The 23,277-nt window shown below is 36.2% G+C and overlaps 1 protein-coding gene and 1 pseudogene across 1 annotated transcript in view; one reads left to right on the top strand and one right to left on the bottom strand.

Moving 5' to 3' along the window:
* The first annotated feature begins 416 nt into the window (after positions 1 to 416).
* Positions 417 to 23,277, top strand: part of LOC110055870 (tRNA (32-2'-O)-methyltransferase regulator THADA-like) — a 35,420-nt gene continuing 12,559 nt past the window's right edge. Inside the window, exons 1-24 of the mRNA XM_089291011.1 lie at positions 417 to 597; positions 3,180 to 3,366; positions 4,764 to 4,878; positions 5,441 to 5,547; positions 6,000 to 6,068; positions 6,185 to 6,257; positions 6,471 to 6,526; positions 8,062 to 8,185; positions 8,944 to 9,104; positions 11,768 to 11,876; positions 12,211 to 12,350; positions 13,089 to 13,184; positions 13,356 to 13,457; positions 13,997 to 14,106; positions 14,671 to 14,757; positions 15,656 to 15,866; positions 17,581 to 17,674; positions 18,469 to 18,601; positions 18,674 to 18,759; positions 19,150 to 19,224; positions 19,346 to 19,423; positions 21,345 to 21,408; positions 22,384 to 22,429; positions 23,034 to 23,218. Of these exons, the coding sequence (XP_089147137.1) occupies positions 467 to 597; positions 3,180 to 3,366; positions 4,764 to 4,878; positions 5,441 to 5,547; positions 6,000 to 6,068; positions 6,185 to 6,257; positions 6,471 to 6,526; positions 8,062 to 8,185; positions 8,944 to 9,104; positions 11,768 to 11,876; positions 12,211 to 12,350; positions 13,089 to 13,184; positions 13,356 to 13,457; positions 13,997 to 14,106; positions 14,671 to 14,757; positions 15,656 to 15,866; positions 17,581 to 17,674; positions 18,469 to 18,601; positions 18,674 to 18,759; positions 19,150 to 19,224; positions 19,346 to 19,423; positions 21,345 to 21,408; positions 22,384 to 22,429; positions 23,034 to 23,218 (2,639 nt within the window). The 5' untranslated portion in view covers positions 417 to 466. The remainder of the gene's footprint in view (positions 598 to 3,179; positions 3,367 to 4,763; positions 4,879 to 5,440; positions 5,548 to 5,999; positions 6,069 to 6,184; positions 6,258 to 6,470; positions 6,527 to 8,061; positions 8,186 to 8,943; positions 9,105 to 11,767; positions 11,877 to 12,210; positions 12,351 to 13,088; positions 13,185 to 13,355; positions 13,458 to 13,996; positions 14,107 to 14,670; positions 14,758 to 15,655; positions 15,867 to 17,580; positions 17,675 to 18,468; positions 18,602 to 18,673; positions 18,760 to 19,149; positions 19,225 to 19,345; positions 19,424 to 21,344; positions 21,409 to 22,383; positions 22,430 to 23,033; positions 23,219 to 23,277) is intronic.
* LOC149110949 (uncharacterized) lies at positions 10,682 to 11,787 on the bottom strand (annotated as a pseudogene).

Below are 23,277 nucleotides of genomic sequence, written 5' to 3'. Positions count from 1 at the left end.
AGTGGTATCTTTTAGGAGTCAAATAAAGCTCGAGCTACACCCAGATTGGTCTCTTTTAGGGGTTTAATTAAAATTTTTTGACGAGGATCCCCGACCCTTTCGTATGGGAGAAGCTCCAGCTTGCTCTTGTAAACTTTTGTTTGCAAATTATGCTGTCACCTGTTTGAATTTGTCATGACTGGACTCTATGCGTCTCCACAAGGATGGTAAACCCATCCTCAGCTGGGGGTAAAGCATGAAAATTATGTCACAGTAACACACCACACATTTCACAGATGTGCAGCCTTGAAAAATTGTAGAACCACTGAGCAATCTGATCATACAAACGGCAGAACACACTATATGAGTTTTACACCACATATGTCGCCGATATACATTCGTTCTCAGTTTGTTTCCGGTTGGCTCATTACTGCCTTTGAAGACTGGGCACTAGAGAAAACAAAATGGTGGACCAACTTTGAAGTGAATGAAGGAAAAATCTCCAATGGTGGATGAAAGTTCGTGTCTTCAAGAGATACAAAACCTTATAAGCACTTGCGGAAAATCTGGACGAAAGTCATGGCTTGATATTTGTGTGAAGACTGAAGAATATTTGCAGTGAGTGAGCTTGTTTATCATGTTCATAGGTTGCACACGTGCCTTTCACTGAATCAAGGTCATTCCACTGAATTAGAACCTGATCTGAGATTCTTGTGAAACTTTGCCTATTGATTGTTTATATTATGGGAACTTAAATTTTGAAATAAAAATGAGGGGTCCTCATGTTCGTTTAGGAACAACAGCACCTTGTTTATACCCAATAAGTCATTATAATAGCACCATGATTGTAGCCACGATTGCTTGCTAAATTCACGTTTCCGACGATTGGTTTTTGTTCTACACTGAGAATTGGTCCATATTTATTTTACACAGAAATTTATTACTCAATTCAAAACAACAGAAAAAAATGATAGGTCACTATACTCATTTGCGAGAAAATGACGATTTACCGCTATGGCGAGATCCAACCGAAAAGAAAAAGCCACCATTAAATGCGTGCGCTAATCACGCATGAAATTATGCACAGTAGGGATGTGCAATGCAATACTGGGAAATGACCTTAAGCTTATATTACTGTATAAATAGAATAATTTTTATGTCTGGATGAGGACATTATTTATAAGGGAAACTATTTAGTCATTTGTCAAGGAGCAAAGTGCAGACTGCAGACCAGGTACAAAATGCAGACTGAAGACTGCAGACTAGGTGCAAAATGCAGACTGAAAATATAGACTGTTTTTTCCTCAAATACGTGACAACATGTCATTTTATAACTAAGTGTTATGCAATCGCTTCTCTGGATTACTGGTCACCTTGCCACCAGGAAGTCTCGCCACCAAGTTAAGTCTCCTTGCTACCAAATTACTAATGATCTAATAACATTAAAATGAAATTCATTCTACTCTGCGTAGTTGTATAACTTCCACAGCTCGTGTAAGGTTGAAGTTTTTTTTTTTTTTTCATTTTTTTTATTTTAGACTTAATTTTTACTGACACTGCTTACAATACGATATTAATGTAGTTACTTACACTACTTACAAAAAACTTATTACTTACGCCACTTACGATACTAACACTTACTCTAGATAATACACATACTCACGTTACTAACAATACTAATACTTACACTGCTTACAATACAACATAATTAGATTACTTGCCCTTCTTACAATTCTAGCACAGCAAGATCATACCAGTTTACTCCTGTCACTAATGTAAATTCCGAATCGCAAATTACAGAAAGTATGCATGGTATATATGCGCCTTGTTTCTTTTCCTTTCATTTCTATTTTCGTTTTCAGGGGACTAGGGTCAAGCTGTCAAGAGATTACAAAAGAGGCTGTAAGGTTGAAGTTGTATGATCATTTAGCTTAAATGCAAATGCAACAGCGAAGCAACTGAGCAGTAACAACACAGTCAGTTCTCAAAGAAATATACATGTAGTTGAATTCTAGAAAGCTATGGTTTCTCATTAGACAATGGAACAGATATTGTATTATGTCACCAACAACATGTTGACATCGAAATTTGCAGACAGACAAGCTAACAAAGGTACGAATCAATGGACATTGTAGTTGCTCGAACAGCTAATACACCTGGACTACTTTACTCTAGTTTATCTTTCTCTTGGTTTTTGGTGGCAAGGAGAGTTCTCTTGGTGGTGAGTTCGTTAGTGGTAAAATTTCCTGGTGGCGAGGTGACTGGATACCCTTTTCTACGGTCATCTTCAACAAAAATTTGTATTATTGGGGATTATCCTGGGCCTGTTTTATGATATGTTTTGTTTTTGACAAAGCATCAAGGTCATGTTGTTTCTTAAATAGATTGTGACGTTGTCATTAGTCTTCTCACATCGCAGGCGAGGTCGGTAGTAATAAACCCAAATAACATGTAATATTTAGTAAGCAATGATCAATCAGTGTTCATGTTGTAGCCAAATGCAGACTTGTCGCCCACGAGCAGGCTCTTCACAGGGTCAAGAAATTAGGAAAGTAGAAGAGGAAGAAGACTTAAAGTCAAAGTACCATAAAATCCCACGTTGAAGCCCCCATCTCCCCTCCAAATATAAGCCCTTCTATTTGCCAACAAAGATATTATTCCGAGTATAAGCCCTCCAGATGTAAGCCCATCTAATGTATAAGTGCATTCCTTTTGCGTTTCTTTACAAAGATCAAAATTTTTGATAGAAAGTCATGAATAGACTAAGAGTGTAACAGGATGTAAGCCCCCCATTTATAAGCCGACCCAAAACCCCTTATGAAGTTACTTAAGCCCAGGGCTTTGACGTGGGATTTTACAGCATTCCTTCATCTTGATATATTTTCAATGTTCAAGGGTGAACACACACTGATTGTTACATATCATTTGATGATTGTGTACTTAACTAGTTGCAAAACAGCAACAAGAAAAGCACAAAGTAGTCTGCAGACTGCATTTTGTACTAACTGCTTGGATAGTGGTGTAATTATAAAACTATCAATGAAAATAATTACTGATCTTTTAATGTATGCTAAATAATTTCGGGAGTAAGCCTATTAGGTTATTTTCAATTTCAGAAAATGTAGTGCAGTATTCAGAAGCTGCCTTATGTTTTTTAGTTGATCTTTCTCCAACATACATGTTTTTTGTTCTTTTGTTAGGGAAGCCTCTGTCAAGCAGAGATTGTCAATCCTTGACATAGTTTGGAAATGGATTTCAATACTTGTAAAGAAAGATGACTTTACGTCTAACAATACTGAAGAATTCATACTTCTTCTCACCAGAGTTTGGTGTACAATTTATCTCTGCTCCTTGGGAAACCTCAAACTTTGTCAAAAAGTTAAAAAGGTAAACTCAGTAAATTTACGTTGACGTTTTTCTTCAGGAAGACTGGATATTATTCAGTTTTACAGTTAAATTGATCCCCTGAATTATGATATCATTTTGCTGCAAGATGTTTCTTGTAAGTTCAAATGACGGTTTAAAATTGTTCACCTTATTTTTGTGTGAAATTATTTTTTTCCAACTTGCTGTAGGTCCGCTCTAAACTATGTCAACACTTAATTGCAATATTATCACTTTTTAAAATTACTGATATTTTGCGACAAAAATGCTCATGTTTTCTTTGAACTTTGAAATGTTTGGAATTCATTTGTTTTATAAAATTTCAAATCAGCAAACCACAAAAGTGAAAACCACAACATGAAGATACATGCAAGGTGCAGTATAAAATAATTTTATACCTTACCTTACCATTCAGTCTTGAATAATACTGTATTTTTTAAAAAATATAAACAGCCATGAAATACCACGTGATCTTTTGTGTGAAAACATGATATCTTCACATGTGAAAATAACATGTTATCTTCACATGTGAAAAGATCACCATTGCCATGGTTACATTATGGTGTGGTATTTCATATAATAAATACATGTACATGTAGAACATTACATGTCTGGTTGGAGATATGAAATTTCTCTTCTTGTGTTGAATTTGAGAAATAGAAAACATGTACTGTACTGTGTTTCCATTGAGTTTTAGTATAGATCTACTGGTCGTTCTATCACAAATGCCATTCTCTGATTGGCTATGCTACTCGCTATCTATTCTGTGATAGATAGTGAGTAGCATAGCAGTGTGCCCTTGTTAACAAAATGAAGGCCACTTCTTGGCATTTTTGAAGTGTCTGTGATCATGAAGAGGATTTAGATAAAGTTTTGAACGACTAGTAGATTTATACCAAAACAATTAGATTATTCACTTTTGATTTCTATGTGTGATGGTTGACTCGGGCTGCACCCTCGTCAACTATCATGTGATAGAAATCTTGAGCTCATAATCTAATTGTTTAATAGAAACATGAGCGGAAGCTTTCGAAGGACGAGGAATGCTGTATGAACACAAGTGGACAGGTGAGTGTTTCCACAGCTTTTTCGAGTTCTCCCAAACTTTCATGAGTATTTCTATAACTCGATAGAAACACAGAGAACATGTTTTCTATTTCTTTTAGAAAAGTCTGTGACCAAAGCAAAGAAAACAACTTGTTTACTTTGATCATCAAAATATAAATTCTCTTTGCCCCTGCATTTATAGAAACACAATTTTAAACCAATCAGGGCATGTATTTACATAGGGCTATTTTCTAAGTAATATTTATCAACACAGTTACACTCCAAGAAAAATCATGCATAAATATATTTAACAGGTAGCTGTTAGTGATGAAAAATCACTTTTCTCTTTGCAGGTTTTCAGCTCTCTTTGTGTAATCAGACCCTATCATGCCAAATGTGAAATCAAAAGAAATATCAGTGAGCTTCTGTCCTCTTCCACAAACCAAATTGTGAATGCTGTTGAAATAGGTACCAAATGTCAATGGCCATATCCATAAAATTCAAATATTCATAATCATGATTATCATAGTAAAATTTCGGACTCTGTTTTGCTTACTATAATCAAGCAGCCCTCTTCCCTGAAAGTGGTTTGGTTACATGGCAGTAAGTAACTGAAGTTAAGTGCTGTTACCAGCAATCCACTATGTTCCTACCCATGTTTATTATAAATCAGTGGTGTACATGGAATATCAGGAAAGATGATAAATAAAGCTTTTGCACATTTCCAGTTCCTGTTGTGGTGCACTGAATTTTCTGAAGGCTAGGAAACTGTTGGTTGTATATTTGTACAGTCTCAGTAGTTTTCTGTTATTGATCATGATATGCTGATCTACAGCTAGGTTTATTAAAACCACCTGGTTATTGATGCTTGTCATATAGTTGAATATAGTTCAATTATATGTATTAAGTCTCTGGAATATGTTCAGGAAATGACTGGTAACAATATTCAAATTAGTGACAATGTGACAGCATTGGATACAGACTCATGTAATTATAAACTATGTATGTTTTTTTTCTGTGATTGATATAGTTTGTCAGCTAATTGATGTTTCTGAACTTGGAAAGGAGTGTGTGGATGAGCTGTTTGATGACTTTGTTATGTCCATTTCTCATTGTTTGGACTCTTACTGTCAGCAGGTATGAAGGATGCAATTTTAAAAAAGGCATTTGAATTTGACAATCAGCTGATAAAGTGGGAAATGGTTGTACAAAGCATGTATGCCTTTAGAAATGAGCATCATGGGATGATTTGAGCTAGACATACACACAACAACCTGAGAAATTTTTCTTCTAAAATTGAAAGGGAAAATTTAATATGCTGTTTCCATTGTTATAAGGATTTTGGGGTCGGCATTGGCTGCAATTACTTGAGAACAGATCCCACAGTAGTATGTATGTTAATGTGGTGTGAAATTGCCTTTTAAGGAAAAAATTTCCAAGAGTTGATAATGAGAGTAACACCCAGCTATAAATGAAAATTTTGATAGTAGTTGTTGCAAATCTGTTTCTTTCCTTTCAGGATGCATAATTTCAGCTGTTAATGTAGTGCGATTTCAATTTAAATTAACTGAGTATTTTAATTTCCACAGTATATTCAGCACAACTCTGAGGAAGCTGGATTGCCATTTAACTCAGATGTTTTTCAGACTATTGTAAAGGTAAGTCAGTAACAAGCACGTTGTTGTGTTCACTTTTGGTCAGGTTTAAAGGCAAGTTGATGGATTAACTAGAACCCAAAGAAACTTGGTTTTGTCTTCAAACTATCTGATTACAGGCAGTTCTGAAGACCTTCCAGTACTTCCCAAAGAAAGTTGGTTTGCTCATTTGCGACTGCACTGCAACTGAAGGTAACAAAAAATGGTCTTTTATATACTCATAGGTATGCTAGGTATGTTTCTTAAGATTCAAACATCAAGTGACTGTAATTTACTGGCTAAATTATCAGAAACAATTTGCATAAATTCAAGGGAAAGAGTCAACTTTGATGAAGTTTGATTAGGTTTGTAAACGTTAATTTTAGTCAAAGTGGTTATTAATAAACTTTGTCTGCATTTTCATAGGAAACACAGTCCTGGAGACGATCATAAATAACCTGTGGAGGATATTATTTTGCAAGGCTAGTTATTGTACTAACTAGTAATGGCTAAGTTACATGCTATGACTTTGTCAGACAAAACTATCCACTTCATACATGGAGCTAGGGGCCACTTATTGGGATGAGGGCAATAATTGAATCAATACCGTAATGTTAATGTTCTTTTCTTAAAATTTACCTAGTTTGAAATATAGTAGAACCCCGTTAATATGGTCTCCATGGGGCCATGAAAATTTGGTGGTACTAATGGGGTGGCCATATTAATGGGGTGGGGTCAAATCTCACAACTGGTCCACAAACTGGTCTGTAAATTGAGTGACGTCTTAACAGATATATCACAATTGCACTTCTAAACAACTGTTCTTTAATGAGCATCTGGACTGCAGATATAAATTTTAAAAAATTGAAACTTGAATCAGTGTATGAAATATTATCAGCAGCAGGTATATTTTGCAGGTTACAGGTTGCAGGTTGAAATTTAATTATAACTGGAAAACTGCTGGCACTTAAAAGAAACGTACAGGTGGTAGACTTACCGTGACTGTTACATGAGTCTGTTTACAATCGCTCAGAAAGGTGGCTTCCATCAAAGAGCCAAACCAGCTGAAGCGATGGGAGGAGAGTATATTCCTATGATTTTAAGCCTGCAATGAATTATTGTTTTTGAAGAAACATCTGAAATATCATCTGAAATATCTGCTGAATTTGGTTTCTTCCCTGTGAGTACCAAAATGAAAGCACACTGAGCTTGTGCTAGTACATTCCGTCGGTTAAAATCTTATATTATTTCATTCCTTTATTTATTTGCTTCATTTGTGATGGCAATCTTCTGTTGTTAAGGGAAGACTTGAGCCAAATCTGGAATCGATGGAAACATCTGTGGAGCGGCCATCCAGATGGCTTTGAAGAGATTTCACTGGTCTCAGCGTGTCAATTGATAAGTACTTATAGCGGATCAATCGTGTTTTCACTATGTGAAAGAGGCGAACTACTTTATGTAAGAACCTCTGATGAGTATATAGGTTATTAATTACTTTTAGTCCCAGCAGTTTTCCAGTTATAATTAAATTTCAACCCACAATCTGCAGCCTGCAAAATATACCTGCCGTATTATCAGTGGAAAGATGAACATAACTGGTTTGAGGGGCTGTACAAACGGGATAAAATAATAAAGGATTGCAAAGGCTGGCAGGGGTTTTGTTAACAAATTGACCGGCTGTGAGGATGATTTTGCCCACCTGGATTGGCCATCTAAGGAAAGTTTTTCTTAAAAAGAAGTTCAGGCCGTGATTTTAATAAAGTTTTGCCCACCTGTGAAAACCAATTGCCCTTTTGCTGAAAACATTAATGAAACCCCTGGGTTGGGATTTTAGAATGTGGCCATTGGCCGTATTATGGGGTGGTCACATTAACTGGGTTTCCTTATAAAATAAATCTATGCCTGTTTTGCTGGGACAAATGAAAAGTGGCCGTAGTCATGAGGTGACTGTATTAATGAGGTGACTGTAAGGCAGCTTTCCACTGTAATAGCTTATGTGCAAATTCTTAAATAACAGATCCTTCATAAGGAATGTACATTTCTGTGTGGAACAGCCATAGGCTTGTTGCTAGGCATTGCTGCAGATCTGGAGCCTTGCTTGTGTGCCAAAGAAATTGTTACACAGTTATTAATTGCATCAGGTTAGTACACATATATTAGCAAGTGTGTCTCATGTTTCAACTGTATTTTGCTTCAGTCTGTATCATCTGTGTCAACTTCACCAGACTGAATCCACCAGTCTCTTGTATGGGTCACCTAATCTGGTGGATTATATGGAGGAAAAATGTTCAAAGTATACATTTTCATACTCATCTTGGCCACTTTTGGACAATATGTGATGTGTTTTTGTGGTTGAATAGCTCTCCCTTTTTGCTCTGAATTTGGGGAAAAGATAAAAGGTGTTCAGCTTTCAGTGCCTTCTAAGCAGCACAGTTGGTTGTGTAGGCCAACTTCACTTTTTTATTAGTGAGATCATGCAAAATTAAAGAGAAAAAAAATACAAAAAGTGTTTATCAAAAGGAACCAATTGACTCTTTGAAACACAGATGAGAATAGAAGTAACAGCTTATTTATAACATAAAAGTAGGAAAAAAGCTGTGGCTTCTATTATTTTTTAGTTTCATTAGCTATATCACTAAAAGATAACTAGTGACCAGTTTTTACTACATAATTATACAGCCAAATGCACTATATGCCCTATGCTGTGCAACTGCTATTTTCTATTTTATATAATTTACAAATTAGTTGAACTGGATGGGGAAACTTCAAATTATGTATTAAAGTTCAATTGAAGTGTAAAATTTTAATTCATTTATTGATACTGCATGCCAGTGGTTGAGTTTAATCTAATTCAATTCATTGCAGAGTTATTTTGGGATACATGTTTTATTTTACACAGGAGCATCATTCATGAAGAACCAAGCTGTACCACAGCACTACCACTCTGTGATGATTGGATGTTTTAAATTTGAGTTGCCATTAGTTCAGTACAGACCTATCACCCAGTTAGCCATTGTAATGGGCATCATTAAATCACAGAAAAAGGAAATTCTACTGGAGGTTTGCAGTTCCTGAGTGTGATTTCTTGGTTAAACGTATCTATAACAAAATTCTCGATCGTGATTGGTTCTCTGCGTGCCTATTTGTGACGTAATCGGTGCGTGATCATGTGAGTGTCCAATTGCAGGTATCCAATTTGAACTTTTCGTAATTGGATACCTATAATTGGATACCCACGTAATTTTACCGAACGCTTTAATGGCTTCCTTTGCAATTTTCACAACTTATGAAAAGCACTACAAACGTTTTTGCTGAAAAGAACTTGCCAAAAGACATTTTTAATTCCGAAATTTGTTATAGATACGATTAATTAGTAATTGGACCTTGTGTGGTACAATTTAGGGAGTAATTGTGCTCGTATTTTCAAATCGGCCTCATGCTTCGTACTCGTCCGATTTTGAAATTACTCACATGATTAGTCCCTGAATTGTACTCCACCCAGTCCAATTACTATTATTAATCAAACAGTTTTTTCTATGATTTTTATCCTGTGTTTTAAAATAATTTACCTAATGTTGTTTTGTCTGGAATGAAAATTTCCATTTAACAAATTGACGTCAGTTTTTCTTGCGTCTGTCCTGTTATTGACGATGAATCTCATCATAACATTGTCAAAGTAGCTGTGGATCCATGAGGCAATAGCCGAGTGGAGCTGCAGACTACTTTGACAGGGCCATTCCAATTCATTGTCAATAACAGGACAGACATATGAAAAACTGATGTCAATTTGTTTTTTACGATAACGGATTGTCAAATCGTGTGCGCTCGCTCGTTGATGCGTTGCATAAATTATAAAATCATGTGTCTGTCCGCATATTGACAATGAAGATTAGCCAATGAATGCAGGACAATTTCTGCAGTTATTTTAAAAATTTCATTTAAGGTCAAATGAACGAAAATTTAGACATCTTTACTTCAGTGATTTTATAGTGACAAAATGTTACAAAAACACACGTAAAAGGAAATTTATGTGAAAATTTTTCTTTCTGAGCCATGAAAAGGAGTAATAAAGTTAAAAGTACGAAGACAGCGGATGGCTTCACGAAAACATTTCCAAAATGACTGTGTACTTTAATGGAAGGAATGGAACTGAGACTCTGCTTTGTGATGTCATTGTTGTCTTGAACATTGCTATGCTTCTGTGTCAGTGAGTCTTTCTTGGGAAATGGCCAAGGAGTTGGCCCACTGTTTGGCGGGTAGTATTCGCTTGTGTTTGGTTGTTTTTGTCCAATTGCCGGCTTGCAACATTCCATAGTGAAGTTAAAAGTTGTCTGTACTGCGTCTTCCTTGACTACAAGTTGACGAAGCTTGAAAAAGGGTCCCGACAAACTCCTTATGACAAAATTCTGTTCAAAGCTGTCTTTGGTTAAGTGTTTTACACAAATGTGCGAATGCTTTGAGGGCATGAAACATTCTCTTTTCATTTTTATAAGCCATTCTCTTTTAAGTTTTGGGTCCTGGGGGAACTTGAAAGTGCGAACTTTCATCTACATCTACATTATGGGGTCTTGCAAAGGGAGGCATGCTCCCATCACTGCAAGACATTAAATAAAAAAAATAAAAAGCAAGGTGGGGGGTTGGGGGGTAAAAAACCTTAAAAATATATAATAAAATATGTACATAATTTAAAAAGATTACTAAGAAAAGTTAATTAAGATTAAAAAATTAGAACCCAATTAAAATGTCATCATTCTAATCTAAGAGCGTTCTTGAATAATTGACTTTTTTTAACATCTAAAACATTGTTAGGTAAGGCATTCCATTTTCTAATAGTCCTACAATAGAATGAGTTCCTATAGCTTTCTGTGTTTGGAGTTAGTTTGATGAACTTGTCTCTGTGAAAAGATCGAAGTTGACAATTACGCCTTTTGATATAGCATGGGATTTCCAGTGCTGATTCACCATGAATAGCTTTATGAAGTAATGTGAGGCGAGCAGATTTCCTTCTGTTTTGAAGGGAGGGCCATTCCAAATCATCAAGTAAACTGAAAACAGTTCCAGGTGTTCGCTGCCAACAGTTCTTCACAAATCGAGCAGCTCACTGTTGGACATCTTCTATTTGCTTTATATGCTTGTCAATCCAGGGATCCCACACCAGCTTGCATATTCCAGATGAGGTCTCACTAGTGCTTTATAAGCTAATTCTTTAATTGATTCAGGGCAGTTGCCAAGATTTCTTTGCAGGGAGCCAAGAGTTTGGTTTGCTTTGGTAACCTTACTGTCAATATGATGGCCCCAGTCTAGTTTAGAGGATAGCTCAATGCCAAGATATGGATGCTGTGACACTGATTCAAGGGAGTGTCCCATTAATTTATAATCATAAATAACAGGATCACGTTTTCTGGTTATCCTCATGACAAAGCATTTACTTGGGTTAAATTGCATCGGCCAGTTCTTTCCAAAACTTTCTTTTGATTTTGAATAGTTTTCCTCTGAAGTTCACTGTGAATGTGAAACCAAAACAGTTTCAAATTTCCCGCATTTCTTGAGTTCACCAACAGTGACGTCACAAGCTTTATTTCCAACAATTATCCAACAATTTTCCTGACTGCTCTATGATTATAAAGGATAAAAAACAGTGATATTAATGTTCCAATATTTCTGCAATGCTTTGTCCAATTTGTTTGAAAATTCTTGTTGTGGTATAATTTGTTTGTCCTCAGATGGGTAATGAGGAGCAAACTACTCTGATGGAAGGACTGCTGTTTCAGACCATATACACTCTCTGTAAAGAGAGCAAAAATTCACCAGTTCATTATGTAGCTTTTGAAGGTAATTTATATCAGATTAAATAAACAACATCTTTGAATAGTAGATCTTATCAGACAGTTTGTGTATTTGACTGGACTGGTACAATATTTTAGAAGATTCCAGGGTAGGTCAAAAATACATTCAAACACCACAGTGACTTAGTTAACATTTAGTCTAAACTGTCAAATCAAAAAAATGTTATCTCTCTATTTGAAGTGTGTATAATTATGGTTCCCATGGTAACTGTAAATGCTTACTCAACAATGCTATAAATATTCAGGCCACAACAGTTAATATTGTTGTTCCTTGTCTATAGTGACATGTCTGCTCATTGTTTTTTCGTTTGTTCTTCCAGCCATGAGGCAGTGGCTTCTGTGCATGAAGAGTCTTCTCAAGAAGAAAGCATTCCATGAAGGTTCCAAGTGGATGACAAGTGTGGAGTCATATCATGTCACTCATCTAATTGAAATTATTTGGGAGAATCTAGAAGACCCTGTAAGTTAACAAGTTAATAATAGTCATTTATGTTTAATATTAACATTTCTGGTTGTTGGATTTCTCAAATGTAAGGGGTACGTTTTGTGGATGGGGTTGGGGTTTGGTCAGTATTATAGATTTTCAGTTCTGCTGACAGCTCTCTCTGTATACTAGTGATGATCAATTATACTATTAATTGTTTAAATTATGTTGTACAGCCTAAAACGTGTTGATTTAACAAACCTTTGTCCTGTATCTCACATAAATACGTACTAGTTATGCAAAGTTTTTGAGTGTTACAATGGAATATGCCACAAGTCACTTGTATTTTCTTGGTATACCTTTAGGCCGATGTGTATGCTAGGAAAATATAAGTGACAAGTGGCTTTCCTGTATTCTGATTGGCTGTATTTTCCATGGCATGGTATTAATCATAATATTTGATGTGCAATAAACACTTGCTACTGAAGTTAAATTTCTATCAATTTTCTCTGTTGTATGAGTATCAAACACTAAGAGAATTTGATGTTAATTTAAGTATTCCCTGTGAAGTATTTAGCATGGTTCACACAGAAATAATGTAGGTACCGTAAAAATGATGAAAGCTGTATTTATCATGCTCAAGTTGAGAATTGTGAGCTTGTTTCTCAAATGTGACTGCCCCCATTATTTATCACTGAGCAGTACTTCCCCCTCTGACCTTTGCATATTAGTAACATAAAACTGTTGCCAATTTGCATTCAATATTTTCTCCAGATAGATGGTGTACCAGGCTTGGCAGTTACTCTGTTTAGCTTGTTGCTTGAGTTACACAAAGATGAAGAGATGGCAAGAAATTCAGTGGATGAAGCAGTACGTTTAGCAATAAGACAACACATGCATGATTCAAGTGGAAACAATATGGGACTTCCATGAACAATATGGGACTTCCATGCATCAATTTTGTCATGTGAATAATCAAGTGTAAACTATACAATTTCAAACAAAATTTATAATAATAATTGTTGTTTTTGTTTTCTTCAGTTTTACGCATCACTTAGGGATAAAGTCATAGGACTTCCTTGGCATGTGAAAGGAAGATATGGCTTGATTTGTTCACTTCTGTCTTGTATTGGCCTTCAACAGGTGACTATTCAAAATAGCTGTTATAGAAGGAATGTCTGCCTAAATAGTCTGCAATTTAAAACCATGTAGTAGCTGAAAAGAAATTTCAATATGTGGAAGGAAAACTTTTTTGACAGAGTAGATTGTTCCAGTTTAGCAGAGATTGAAAAGACAATTTCAAGAAAAGTTTTTTTGTTTTTCATGCATAGTTTTCAACCTTGTCTGAAAATTGTTTTATTGTAGAATGCCTACAGTATTCATTAGCTAACAAGGGATGAGTTCTGTAGCTTGTCCAGTGTGAAGTATGTGCCGCAAGTAGTTACATACATACATGCTCTACTGACTTTCCCCTAAGAGGCTTTTCAAAGGCAATAACTTAAATTTAAATACGTACAACAATAAAAATAAGATGGCAACTATAAAAATCTACTTTAAGGACCCTAAACTGTCAGTAGGTGACCATCTTGCTGTCTGACGCAGTGCCAAGATTCTCATTTAGGGCAGAATTATTGTTTCTGATTTTGTAGCTTTCTCTGTTTCTTGTTTGTTTTTGTCATTAGATCCTAGAAAAACAGCCTTCTCTTTTGGATGATTTGATTCGTTGCCTTGGAGTCAATCAACTGACATCTCCTTCAACAAATGCTTTCAAGGCATTTCTTGAATGTGGCAGGTACATTGCATGAGAGGATTGTGATAGTCACTTGTGTTCTGTAAATTTACTGTCACCTTTCTTTGGTTCATCTGATCTTGTATTGTAAATAAACACTTCTATCTTGTCCATTACATTTACATATGGTGTTGGACTATTAAGGTTGTCAAAATAGCTCTGGAAAAAAATCACCACCTACTTAATGATTGTGGCTGATTACTATGCTTTGCTGTTTGTCTGATTCGTTATCAGCTCAATGAAGACATGGCAAAATCAGCCACTCCCCAGTAGTAAAGCCATCTCTCTCAAAATGTTTTGACAACCCTGGACTATGAGCTTATGTTTGCTATATTGAACAACAAATGAAAGCAAGCAATCAATATGTTAGGAATTTAGGATCCTTATCCTCTTGAGCAATGAAAACTAAATTTTATTTAAGAAATAGAAAACAATTTCCGTGTTTCTACTGAGTCATAGAAACACAAGTGGATGTTTGGGTGAACAAGGTGGTGCTTCCTTTCAAGGTGTTTTCTAATTAATTTTCAAATGTAATAAATGGAAACAGTTGTTTTATTTAACAATCAGGAAGGAAAAGGAACAAACTGAGTTTGTGAAGCAGTGGGAGAAGAGTTGGCAAGATGGATTATTCAGGGCACTTACAAATGAAGATAGGTAAGTATTTTTGGCCTTTTTGTTAAAGTTGTGCATCCATTATTTGGTAATTGGACCTTGTAATAAGCTTATGCCGAACCAGAGTATGTTTACAGGCTGCACGTGGTGTGGCTCAACCCAAAATTATCCCTTGTATACCAACTGGGAGCTGGGGCCTGTTTCTCGCAAGCCCTGGAAACTTTTCGGGCCCGCAAAGCCATTTGTATTTAATCTGTATCTAAAAACAAAGTGGTGTATACGCCTGAAACTGCTTGTAAGAAGGGAGCCTCTGTTCACATTTAGTATATGTGGATAAAACAGCTCTGTAATCATAAGGTTTGAGATTTTGCTATGGCTTTTTGGGTGTGAAAACATTTCAGGACCTTTGAGAAACAGTCCCCTAGTCATGTTGTAAGTGGGTAATACACTTGTAGATGGTGAAGGTAATTATATTCATTTGGGATCAGTTGGGTGGGTAGATCAGCTGGTAGATCAGAGCATACTGGAATGGCAGAGTTCGTGGGTTTGAATCCCCTTCAAGCCTGAATTTTTGCAGACTTTTTCAACTGCTTTAACTGGTGCTTAACTAGGATAATCTCTTTCTTGAAATCTTTATCTTGCAGTTAAAAAATAATGATCTTTTGTATGTTCACTAGTATGCTGGTGAAGTGGTGAGTGAGCTTGCATCGACCAGTGTTCAACTCACCTTTTTAATTAAAAGTGGCTACAAATGACACTACAAGAGAGCAAATACACTGCTTACTTATGCTTACTTAAAAAATGGGATGAAATAATCCATACTTTACTGTATTCTGGATATAAGAGAACTCTGAACACTGATTTAGCATCTTCTGTATCCTGAAAAATGCTCTTAAACATGCTAAGATTGTGAATTTGTTTGTACTTTGTTTGTAAACAGGTTACTGCAGCAGAATGCTTCCCTTTATTGGCTTCCATGTGTACTCAAGTGCATTCCTGAATCTCTCAGCTATTTACTTGAAAAATTGAGACATGCTCATGATAAAGAGAAAACAGCAAACAAGACTTCAGAAGGGACAAGATTTTTGTCAGCTTATCTTTCAGTCTTAAAAGTCAGTCGTTCCTTGGCCATTTTGCAAACTCATGACCTGGTAAGCAATCAATTGACACTGAGTGAGTGATGCAGTTATATAATGCAGCATGTGCTTAAGACATGTTTGAATCTTTTGGTGACATGTTGCATAAAAATAAAATATTTAAAATGGAAGCACATTAACTCCATCCTTGTTTTCAGTTCTTTTCTAGTTTGAAATAATGGTTATTTAATGTTCTACCTCAGTCTAACTTAAATTAGAGGGATTAATTTAATTAATAATTTATTAATTAATTCTGTAGACTGCCCAGGGCTACACTTTTAAAGATTATAGCTCTAAATAGTGAAATAAAATGGAATATTAATAGTTAATCTTATTACAAGTAAAGCATTTTGTAATTTATTGGTAACATTATATTTAGGTTTTTATTTTGCAAGGTCAGGTTATAAGAATAGATGGGCAAACAAAATGCTTAATTTTTTTTATTTTATTTTTTTTATTATGCATTGTTACACACATGGTTACAATACTTATACAGCTATGCTACTTACAAGAGTAATAGATATACTTACATTATTTATAATACTTCGTATTCAATGTAATTTACAATGCTGTACATACATTACTTACAATACAATACAACCACTTACGCTACAAAAAATACAAATGCTTACACTACTTACAATACAATACGATATCTCAAGTTGCTTAACAATGCTAATTAGCATTACTTACGCTACGATTACTAAGGTCACTTGGAATAAAATTCAATTACTAATGCTACTTGAAACTTTTACACCTTGACAAAAAGCATATTTCCATTATTCCATTATACAGGCCAAGCTATATTGAGGGGGAAAATTGCAAAATCAAGTCAGTGAGCAATGCTCGATTTTCCATTGCATTTGGAGTTTGGTTTGAAGTTCAGAAATATTGGGGTTCTCAGAAAAAATCTTACAGGAATAGACATAGTGTGTCATGAGAAGCAAGAGAAGATCCAGTCTGTGCTTTTGGATGGAGGTCAACAAAGCTATTTCATCAGTCAAGTTGAATAAAATCTGTTCAGCAGAAAGACTCACATTTAATTTGTGTATATTGTTAAACCACTTTATGGTACTTGAAAATACTGAAATAGAGACATCACACTCTAGAAATGTATGCATTATAGAATCTCTCCTACATATAGAAGAGAATTGCAATGGTCATTGGTTGCAATATTAAATTTCTCAAGAAATTTAATATTGAAAATGCTTCATTCATCAGAAATCAAATAGCTGGCTGGGTTGGGGAGTTGGGGTGGGGTGGGGGCTGCACAGGACACTGTTTACCAGGTGAGTTTGTTAGCCACTGCACACCAATCATATTGTCACTGTGTAAGGTATCTGCTAACAACTCATTAGCTGTATTCTTTGGCAGTTTGTCTAATATTTTGCCCTCTTTATGTTGTGCTCAATCCTTTCACTGGGATACATGTCACTTCCTTTAACACAGTAAGCAGCTACTGAAAGGGGTTTCAGTAAAGTTTTCACCAAGAGGGCAACTGGTTTTCACGGGTCGGCAAAACGTTTTGAACTGAAAATCTTTATAAGAAAAACTTTCCTCTAGATGGTCAAACAAGGTGGGCAACGAAAATCATTCTCACAGACGGTCAATTTGTCTCATTATGACAGGTATATAATAAAATCAGATTCTTTTTTTTAATTGGATAATACAAAACAAGACAGTGCAAGGTACAATTAATAACTGACAAATCAAGTTTTCTCTCTTTCAGGATGAAAGCTGTCTACATCAGGGCCTGACTCATTTACAGGATGACATAAGAGCTACTGCACTGTCAGTGATTAGTTTTACACCCAAAACTGCAGGTGATCGAGTCACATTGTTTTCTTTGTTAATGAAAATGCTTCATTTAACTTTTCAGAGTTGGTCATTGAAATTTATTATTTTTTATGAACTGGAGAGGTGAATCTGAATTACTGTATGTTCACTGTCAATCATTCTTTGTTCCATTGAACAAGACACCAAAGACACCAACATGGAGGGAATTGACGTAATTTCGTAATTGACGCACACCGTGGCAAATGGTCAGGTTACCATCGCATTTCCAAACACCAAGAAGAGAGTTGAGAAAACGACGCATAGCAGAGTATTTCTGACAAACTTTGAGATGTTTAGAAATGTGATCAAATGCTGTCTTGAGTGTTTGATATATCTTCTCAATCGAAACTTAAACTAGGGAGAAAGTGAAGAACTAAAATGGTAGAAATCTTTTCCATCACAGTCATGATTTCCTCAGTTTAAAGGTGATGAATTATTGCTAAGTTTGAGAATGCTATTGTAGTGCTAGTGTTAGCACTTTTGATTTAAGAAGTGTTTTTCGATGTAATAATAAGAAAGAGAAAAACGGTTTCCCAGATTCAAAAACCCTAAACCCTAATCCTAACCCTAAGATTCAAATAAATTGTCCCTAGGGAGAGTACAGCTGGAAGGGCCTGTAGAACCAGTAAATCATGTAAGACAGAAGTAAAGAAAGGATCACGCAAATTTGATTTGTTTAATTTCCACCTGATCAACTCACAAAATTATACACGTGATAATTATATTGGAGCTTTTAGATTCTAATGGCTTAGTGTTTGTTCATGTTTTGATTACCTTTTAGAGCTCTTGTCATTGATGGAACTAAAACTTCTGAAGGAATTCCTGCCTCACAACTTAAACACAGCCTGTGCTCCATTCAGACAAACACTCTTTGTCTCTATGAAGAAAATCCTTGGCAGAGTCAGGGACGGCAGGTTGGTATATAAGTTTCAGTGTGAACAGTAGCAAATTGAATTATTTGAAGTTATTTGTTGGTGTGATTGCAGCTTAATCCTGTTGAAGGAACACTTTCAACTTGCTAACCAAAGAAAAAAGGACTGTGCTCTACCTGACACAGTGTACATGATGTTTGGTGAGTAAGAGAAACGTATTATTCATAAAAGGCTCTTGAATATTTTAATGTATAGGTTTTTCAAGTTGGTATGTGTAGAGACTTTAAAGACAACGAGGATATTAAGCAGAAGTGTACATAGTCATTGTAGTTCTAATCTTTGATTGAAAGTAGAATCACACATTTTTACTGGTGAGGACACTCACCATAGCCCATCTAGCTTGGTAATTGCCACTGTTCATCCACAATGTGTTTGTCTCTGTCGATATATCACTCACAAGAGCCAAAGGCGATCGATTTACAAGCGTTTAGAGAGTTTAGTCTGTTGCACCAATAAAGAAAAGTCAAGGAATGAGTGAAGACATCTGACAATGTAACTATACTAATTATCCATGTGCAATGTTGTTGCAGAGTTTGTTACTTGGCTATTCGATCTGGTAGTGGCATGCTTCTTTCCAGGAGCCTCCTATCAAAGACAGAAGACTGGTGAGGAGAAAACTCAATATGATAAAACCGCTCCCTGTCCTAATGTTCTTACTCATACATGTATGTTGCCAAATCATGGTCTGAGGGTAATGCCTGTTGATTGTTTTTTACATGTTTTCAGCAATGCACCTTTTAGGGGCCATCTTCGATGTATTTTCACTAAAATGGCAGCCAGACAAGAAGAAGGGTCAGCCACCAGGTATGTATGTGGTGCTTGGGTAGTGCGTGTCTGTTTGCACAGATATGTATGGCACAACAGAGTTTCTGTGCTTTCTATCTTGTCTTCAGTTGAAGTTAAATGACAAGATGAGGAAAACATAAGAACACTGTAAGAATGTTTAGCCAATCAGGGAAGATCTAACTCTGACTGGAATTCAGGGCACATTTCCTCATTAAAGTTAATGCGCATGCTTGCCAGGAATCACATCAAAATGTTTGCAGGCATCATTATTTGCTCAATGGACAAAAGATATTGCTAGCAGAACAAAGACAAGTGATAGCGTTCTTCTTTCAAAATATAAAATCTTGAGTCTTTGTACATTTCATAGCATGATAAATAATGTATAGTTTAAGTTTATGGCATCCATAAACTGATGTTAATGAGACCTGAGAGACAATATCTCAAAGTCAGGCACACACATTCTGCATTGTAACACTTTATTTCAGAGACATGTAACACTATGAACCTCGTGTCATGCTCATAAGTAAATCCCAGTAACATAGGTAACATGCCACCAATTCCTGATCTCAAAGTCCATCAGGGATTCCCAGTTGAAAACAATCACCCCCTTTGGATATCACAACAAACCTTTCATTTCCTAAGTAAAGCCACTGTTATCTACATCTGTAAAAGACAGTGTATCAATGGTTCCAGTCATGTCTCTCACATGTCCACCTCATGCCCCTGACCTCTAGTCAAGCACACGTTCCTCGTTTTATTCAGTCTTCTCGTTTGTGCCGATCCTTCGACATGACTGGGACCCTTGCTCTACACATCTGAACCCCTGATACTACGCTTTAGGACCATCTTCAAGCGAATAAACAAAATCATTTAGATCTATAGAAATGTTCACCATGAATAAGGCTAATAATCTGCCTTTCCCAAAAAAAAAAAAAAAAAATAGGGGCAAGCTTTGACACTACAATTCAGAATGTCGTGTATAGATACTGAACATTACTATTCTGCTACTTTTAGAAAAACAGTTATCCATATATACTTATGATATCATTTGCTTAGTATAAAATAATAATAATAACTATTATAATTATACCATTAATGGCTATAGGCTAGGGTTATCTGTCTCCTAGCAAGCCTTAGACCTTATCATTCAGGGTGCAATGAACAGAGACTGTATTTCGGTGACTTTCTGTTGTTTGCTATTAAAGGATGGTGGCAGGGAAGTACACCCATTAGCTGCACTTTACCCCACAGTAAGGCTCTAGCCCACTGGAGACAGGTCCGGAGAAATTACCTATTCCAAGGTGGCTACCCCCGGTACCACCTGATCTGTACTCCCCCCAGGAGGGGCTCCCCCTCCTGGTTCCCTCAGTCCCCTGGGACTGTGGGATATGGGCCTCACCCCTGGAGGCAGGTCTGGAACTTTTATTCCAGGGTGGCTACCCCCGTTACCACCCGATCTGTACTCCCCCAGGAGGGCCCCCTTCCTGGACCCCTACTCCCCAGTCGTCCTTCCCTGCCACCCAAATTTTACCCACAGCCAGTGTGGTATTTCCTAAATGTAGTATGGTTAGTGGAAGCTCAGACCAAGCCTCGAAAGAGGATCATTAATTGTAGTTTTTCACTTGAGTGTTGAAAGTAATTCGCATTTTTCATAGCTTTGTCGTCCATTCAGAAGTAAAACCAAAACCAATTTTACACGTGACTTGGCCGTACTCGTTTTCGAGCGCTTCTGTCAGCTGCATGTTTTTGCTTTGAGTTTTGATTGGTTCACTGGATTGTCTTTGTCCTTTGTTATTGGCCAGTGGTTACTTTTGTTTTGGTTTGGCGATATTCAGTTCATGACCGCCCTAGTAACAAATGTAACAGCACTTGTTACTTCTGGCCAGTTACCAACTTTAGTTACGTGCGGAATTATGATAACTCTGTTGTATTGTTGCAGCTTCATGTCACTTGCTTGTTTCACTGGCCAATCAGCATGGATACTTAAAGTTCTTCTCTACCAGGTATGATCTTTGTATATTTGTAATGAGAACCCTTCTGAAAACCCATTTGTGATGTGGGCTTCCTCACTAAAGACAATAAGACGCTTAATGGTTTGATTCTGGATAAGATAAAGGGTTGGATTGAATAATGCTTCTCGTATTAGTTACCTTGCACAGTGATATTACTGTACACTTAACCAGCATTTGCAGTATCTGTATAGCAGAATTTGTAAACATATCAACTGTGCCACAATATTACTCACTTAATTGTGTAATGAAGTTTTTATAAACATAGTCTTAAAGGCCATTAAGATCAAATTCTCCATACCCATTTTTTACATTTTCGCACACAATAGGTCTTTCCTAGATTTTTTGCCAAATTTCAATCTATTACGAACATTAGAACTCATTTCGTTTGGACCTTTATTTCCGAGAATTTACGGCCGTCATTAATTTTCCTTGCTCCAAGTCTTGGTTGAGAATTTGAGAAAATGACGTCATTTTCTGAAAAATACCACACGGGTTGAAATTATAATAACAATTAGCACAGCAATTCGCATAAAGAATAACAAAAACTTTGGCTCATATATTCGTGCAATTTTTTACATTAATTGTTATCATAATTTCAACCCGTGCGGTATTTTTGAGAAAATGACGTCATTTTCTCAAATTTTCAACCAAGACTTGGAACAATGAAAGTTAATGGCGGCCGTAAATTCTCGGAAATTAAGGTCCAAAAACCACGAGTTTTAATGTTCGTAGAAAATTGAAATTGGGCAAGATATCCAGGAAAGACTTAATGTGTACGAAAATGTAAAGAAATGGATATCGAGAATTTCGTCGTAGTGGCACTTTAAAGTTTATATTTTTTTGGAGTTGTTGGTTGCTTTTTTTCACTTTTCGTATCCTAAGATTTCTACTCAATAAAGAGCTGAGATTAATGGCAGAAGCTTAAGTTTTCAATTGGTGTCAATTGTATTTTTTTTACATTATCAGGAGTGCTGCCATGTTGTTTGGATGTATTGAAAGTTCTTACGCTGATGTAAGTAAACTGTTGTTGAAATAATTATAGTTACAGTAATGGCACATTTAATTTGTAAATTTGTCAAGAGTATGACTTTTGTGTGAAACACATTGGTACATTTCTCTGATTGTTGTTACAATTATATGTGCCTTTAAGGAGCACCAATGTCGGGTGCTATTTGATGCGACTATACAGCACGAAAACGACCCACATCATGTGCGAAATCCAGCTTTAAAATGTTTTCAAACCAGATTGATCCTCATCGTATGCTTTTCTCTTTATTACTTATGTGCTCACACTTGACATGCATACACAGTGTTGACTAGAATGACATAACTGTGAATGAATGAGCCTTTCTAAACTTTTAGTAACATTCCAGTTTTGATAGTATAGTATCATATGAACATGCCAAGCATCATTTTTATTTGAATTGCGAGAGAAAGATTTACAGACGTGAGAGATCATCGCAGTAATGTATGCAACTTGGGTAGCTGGAAATAAAGCCTGAGGGGTTTTTTTCGGCGTTATGGTCGCAGCTGCCTAAAGTGGGTAGATAACTGCAATGATCTCTCATGCCTCAATTGTGTAGCGTGTTCTTATTAGAGAACTGTTTGGCTTACAGATTCGCGATACAGCATTCTACCTACTCCAAGAACACTTTTCATGGCCTCTGATATTGCTAGAGAACGATTCCACAGGCAAAGCATCTGCCAGTATATTGCTACAAAAGGCCTTGACTCTAGTGAGAAGCCCAAAAGTACAAGACTGTGAGAGTGCAGCTGTTATATTTCGACTTATTCAAAGAAAGTATGTTCCACTGAGAAAAATATCATTATATCTTTACGGTAGACTCAAATGTAAAGGTC

Source organism: Orbicella faveolata, unplaced genomic scaffold, assembly GCF_042242905.1.
Source record: "Orbicella faveolata isolate gen_17 unplaced genomic scaffold, um_ofav_v1 contig_24, whole genome shotgun sequence".
In the NCBI taxonomy this organism is placed as follows: domain Eukaryota; kingdom Metazoa; phylum Cnidaria; class Anthozoa; order Scleractinia; family Merulinidae; genus Orbicella; species Orbicella faveolata.
The sequence above is the reverse complement of the archived record's forward strand: the minus strand, read 5'-3'. Positions and strand labels throughout refer to the sequence as shown.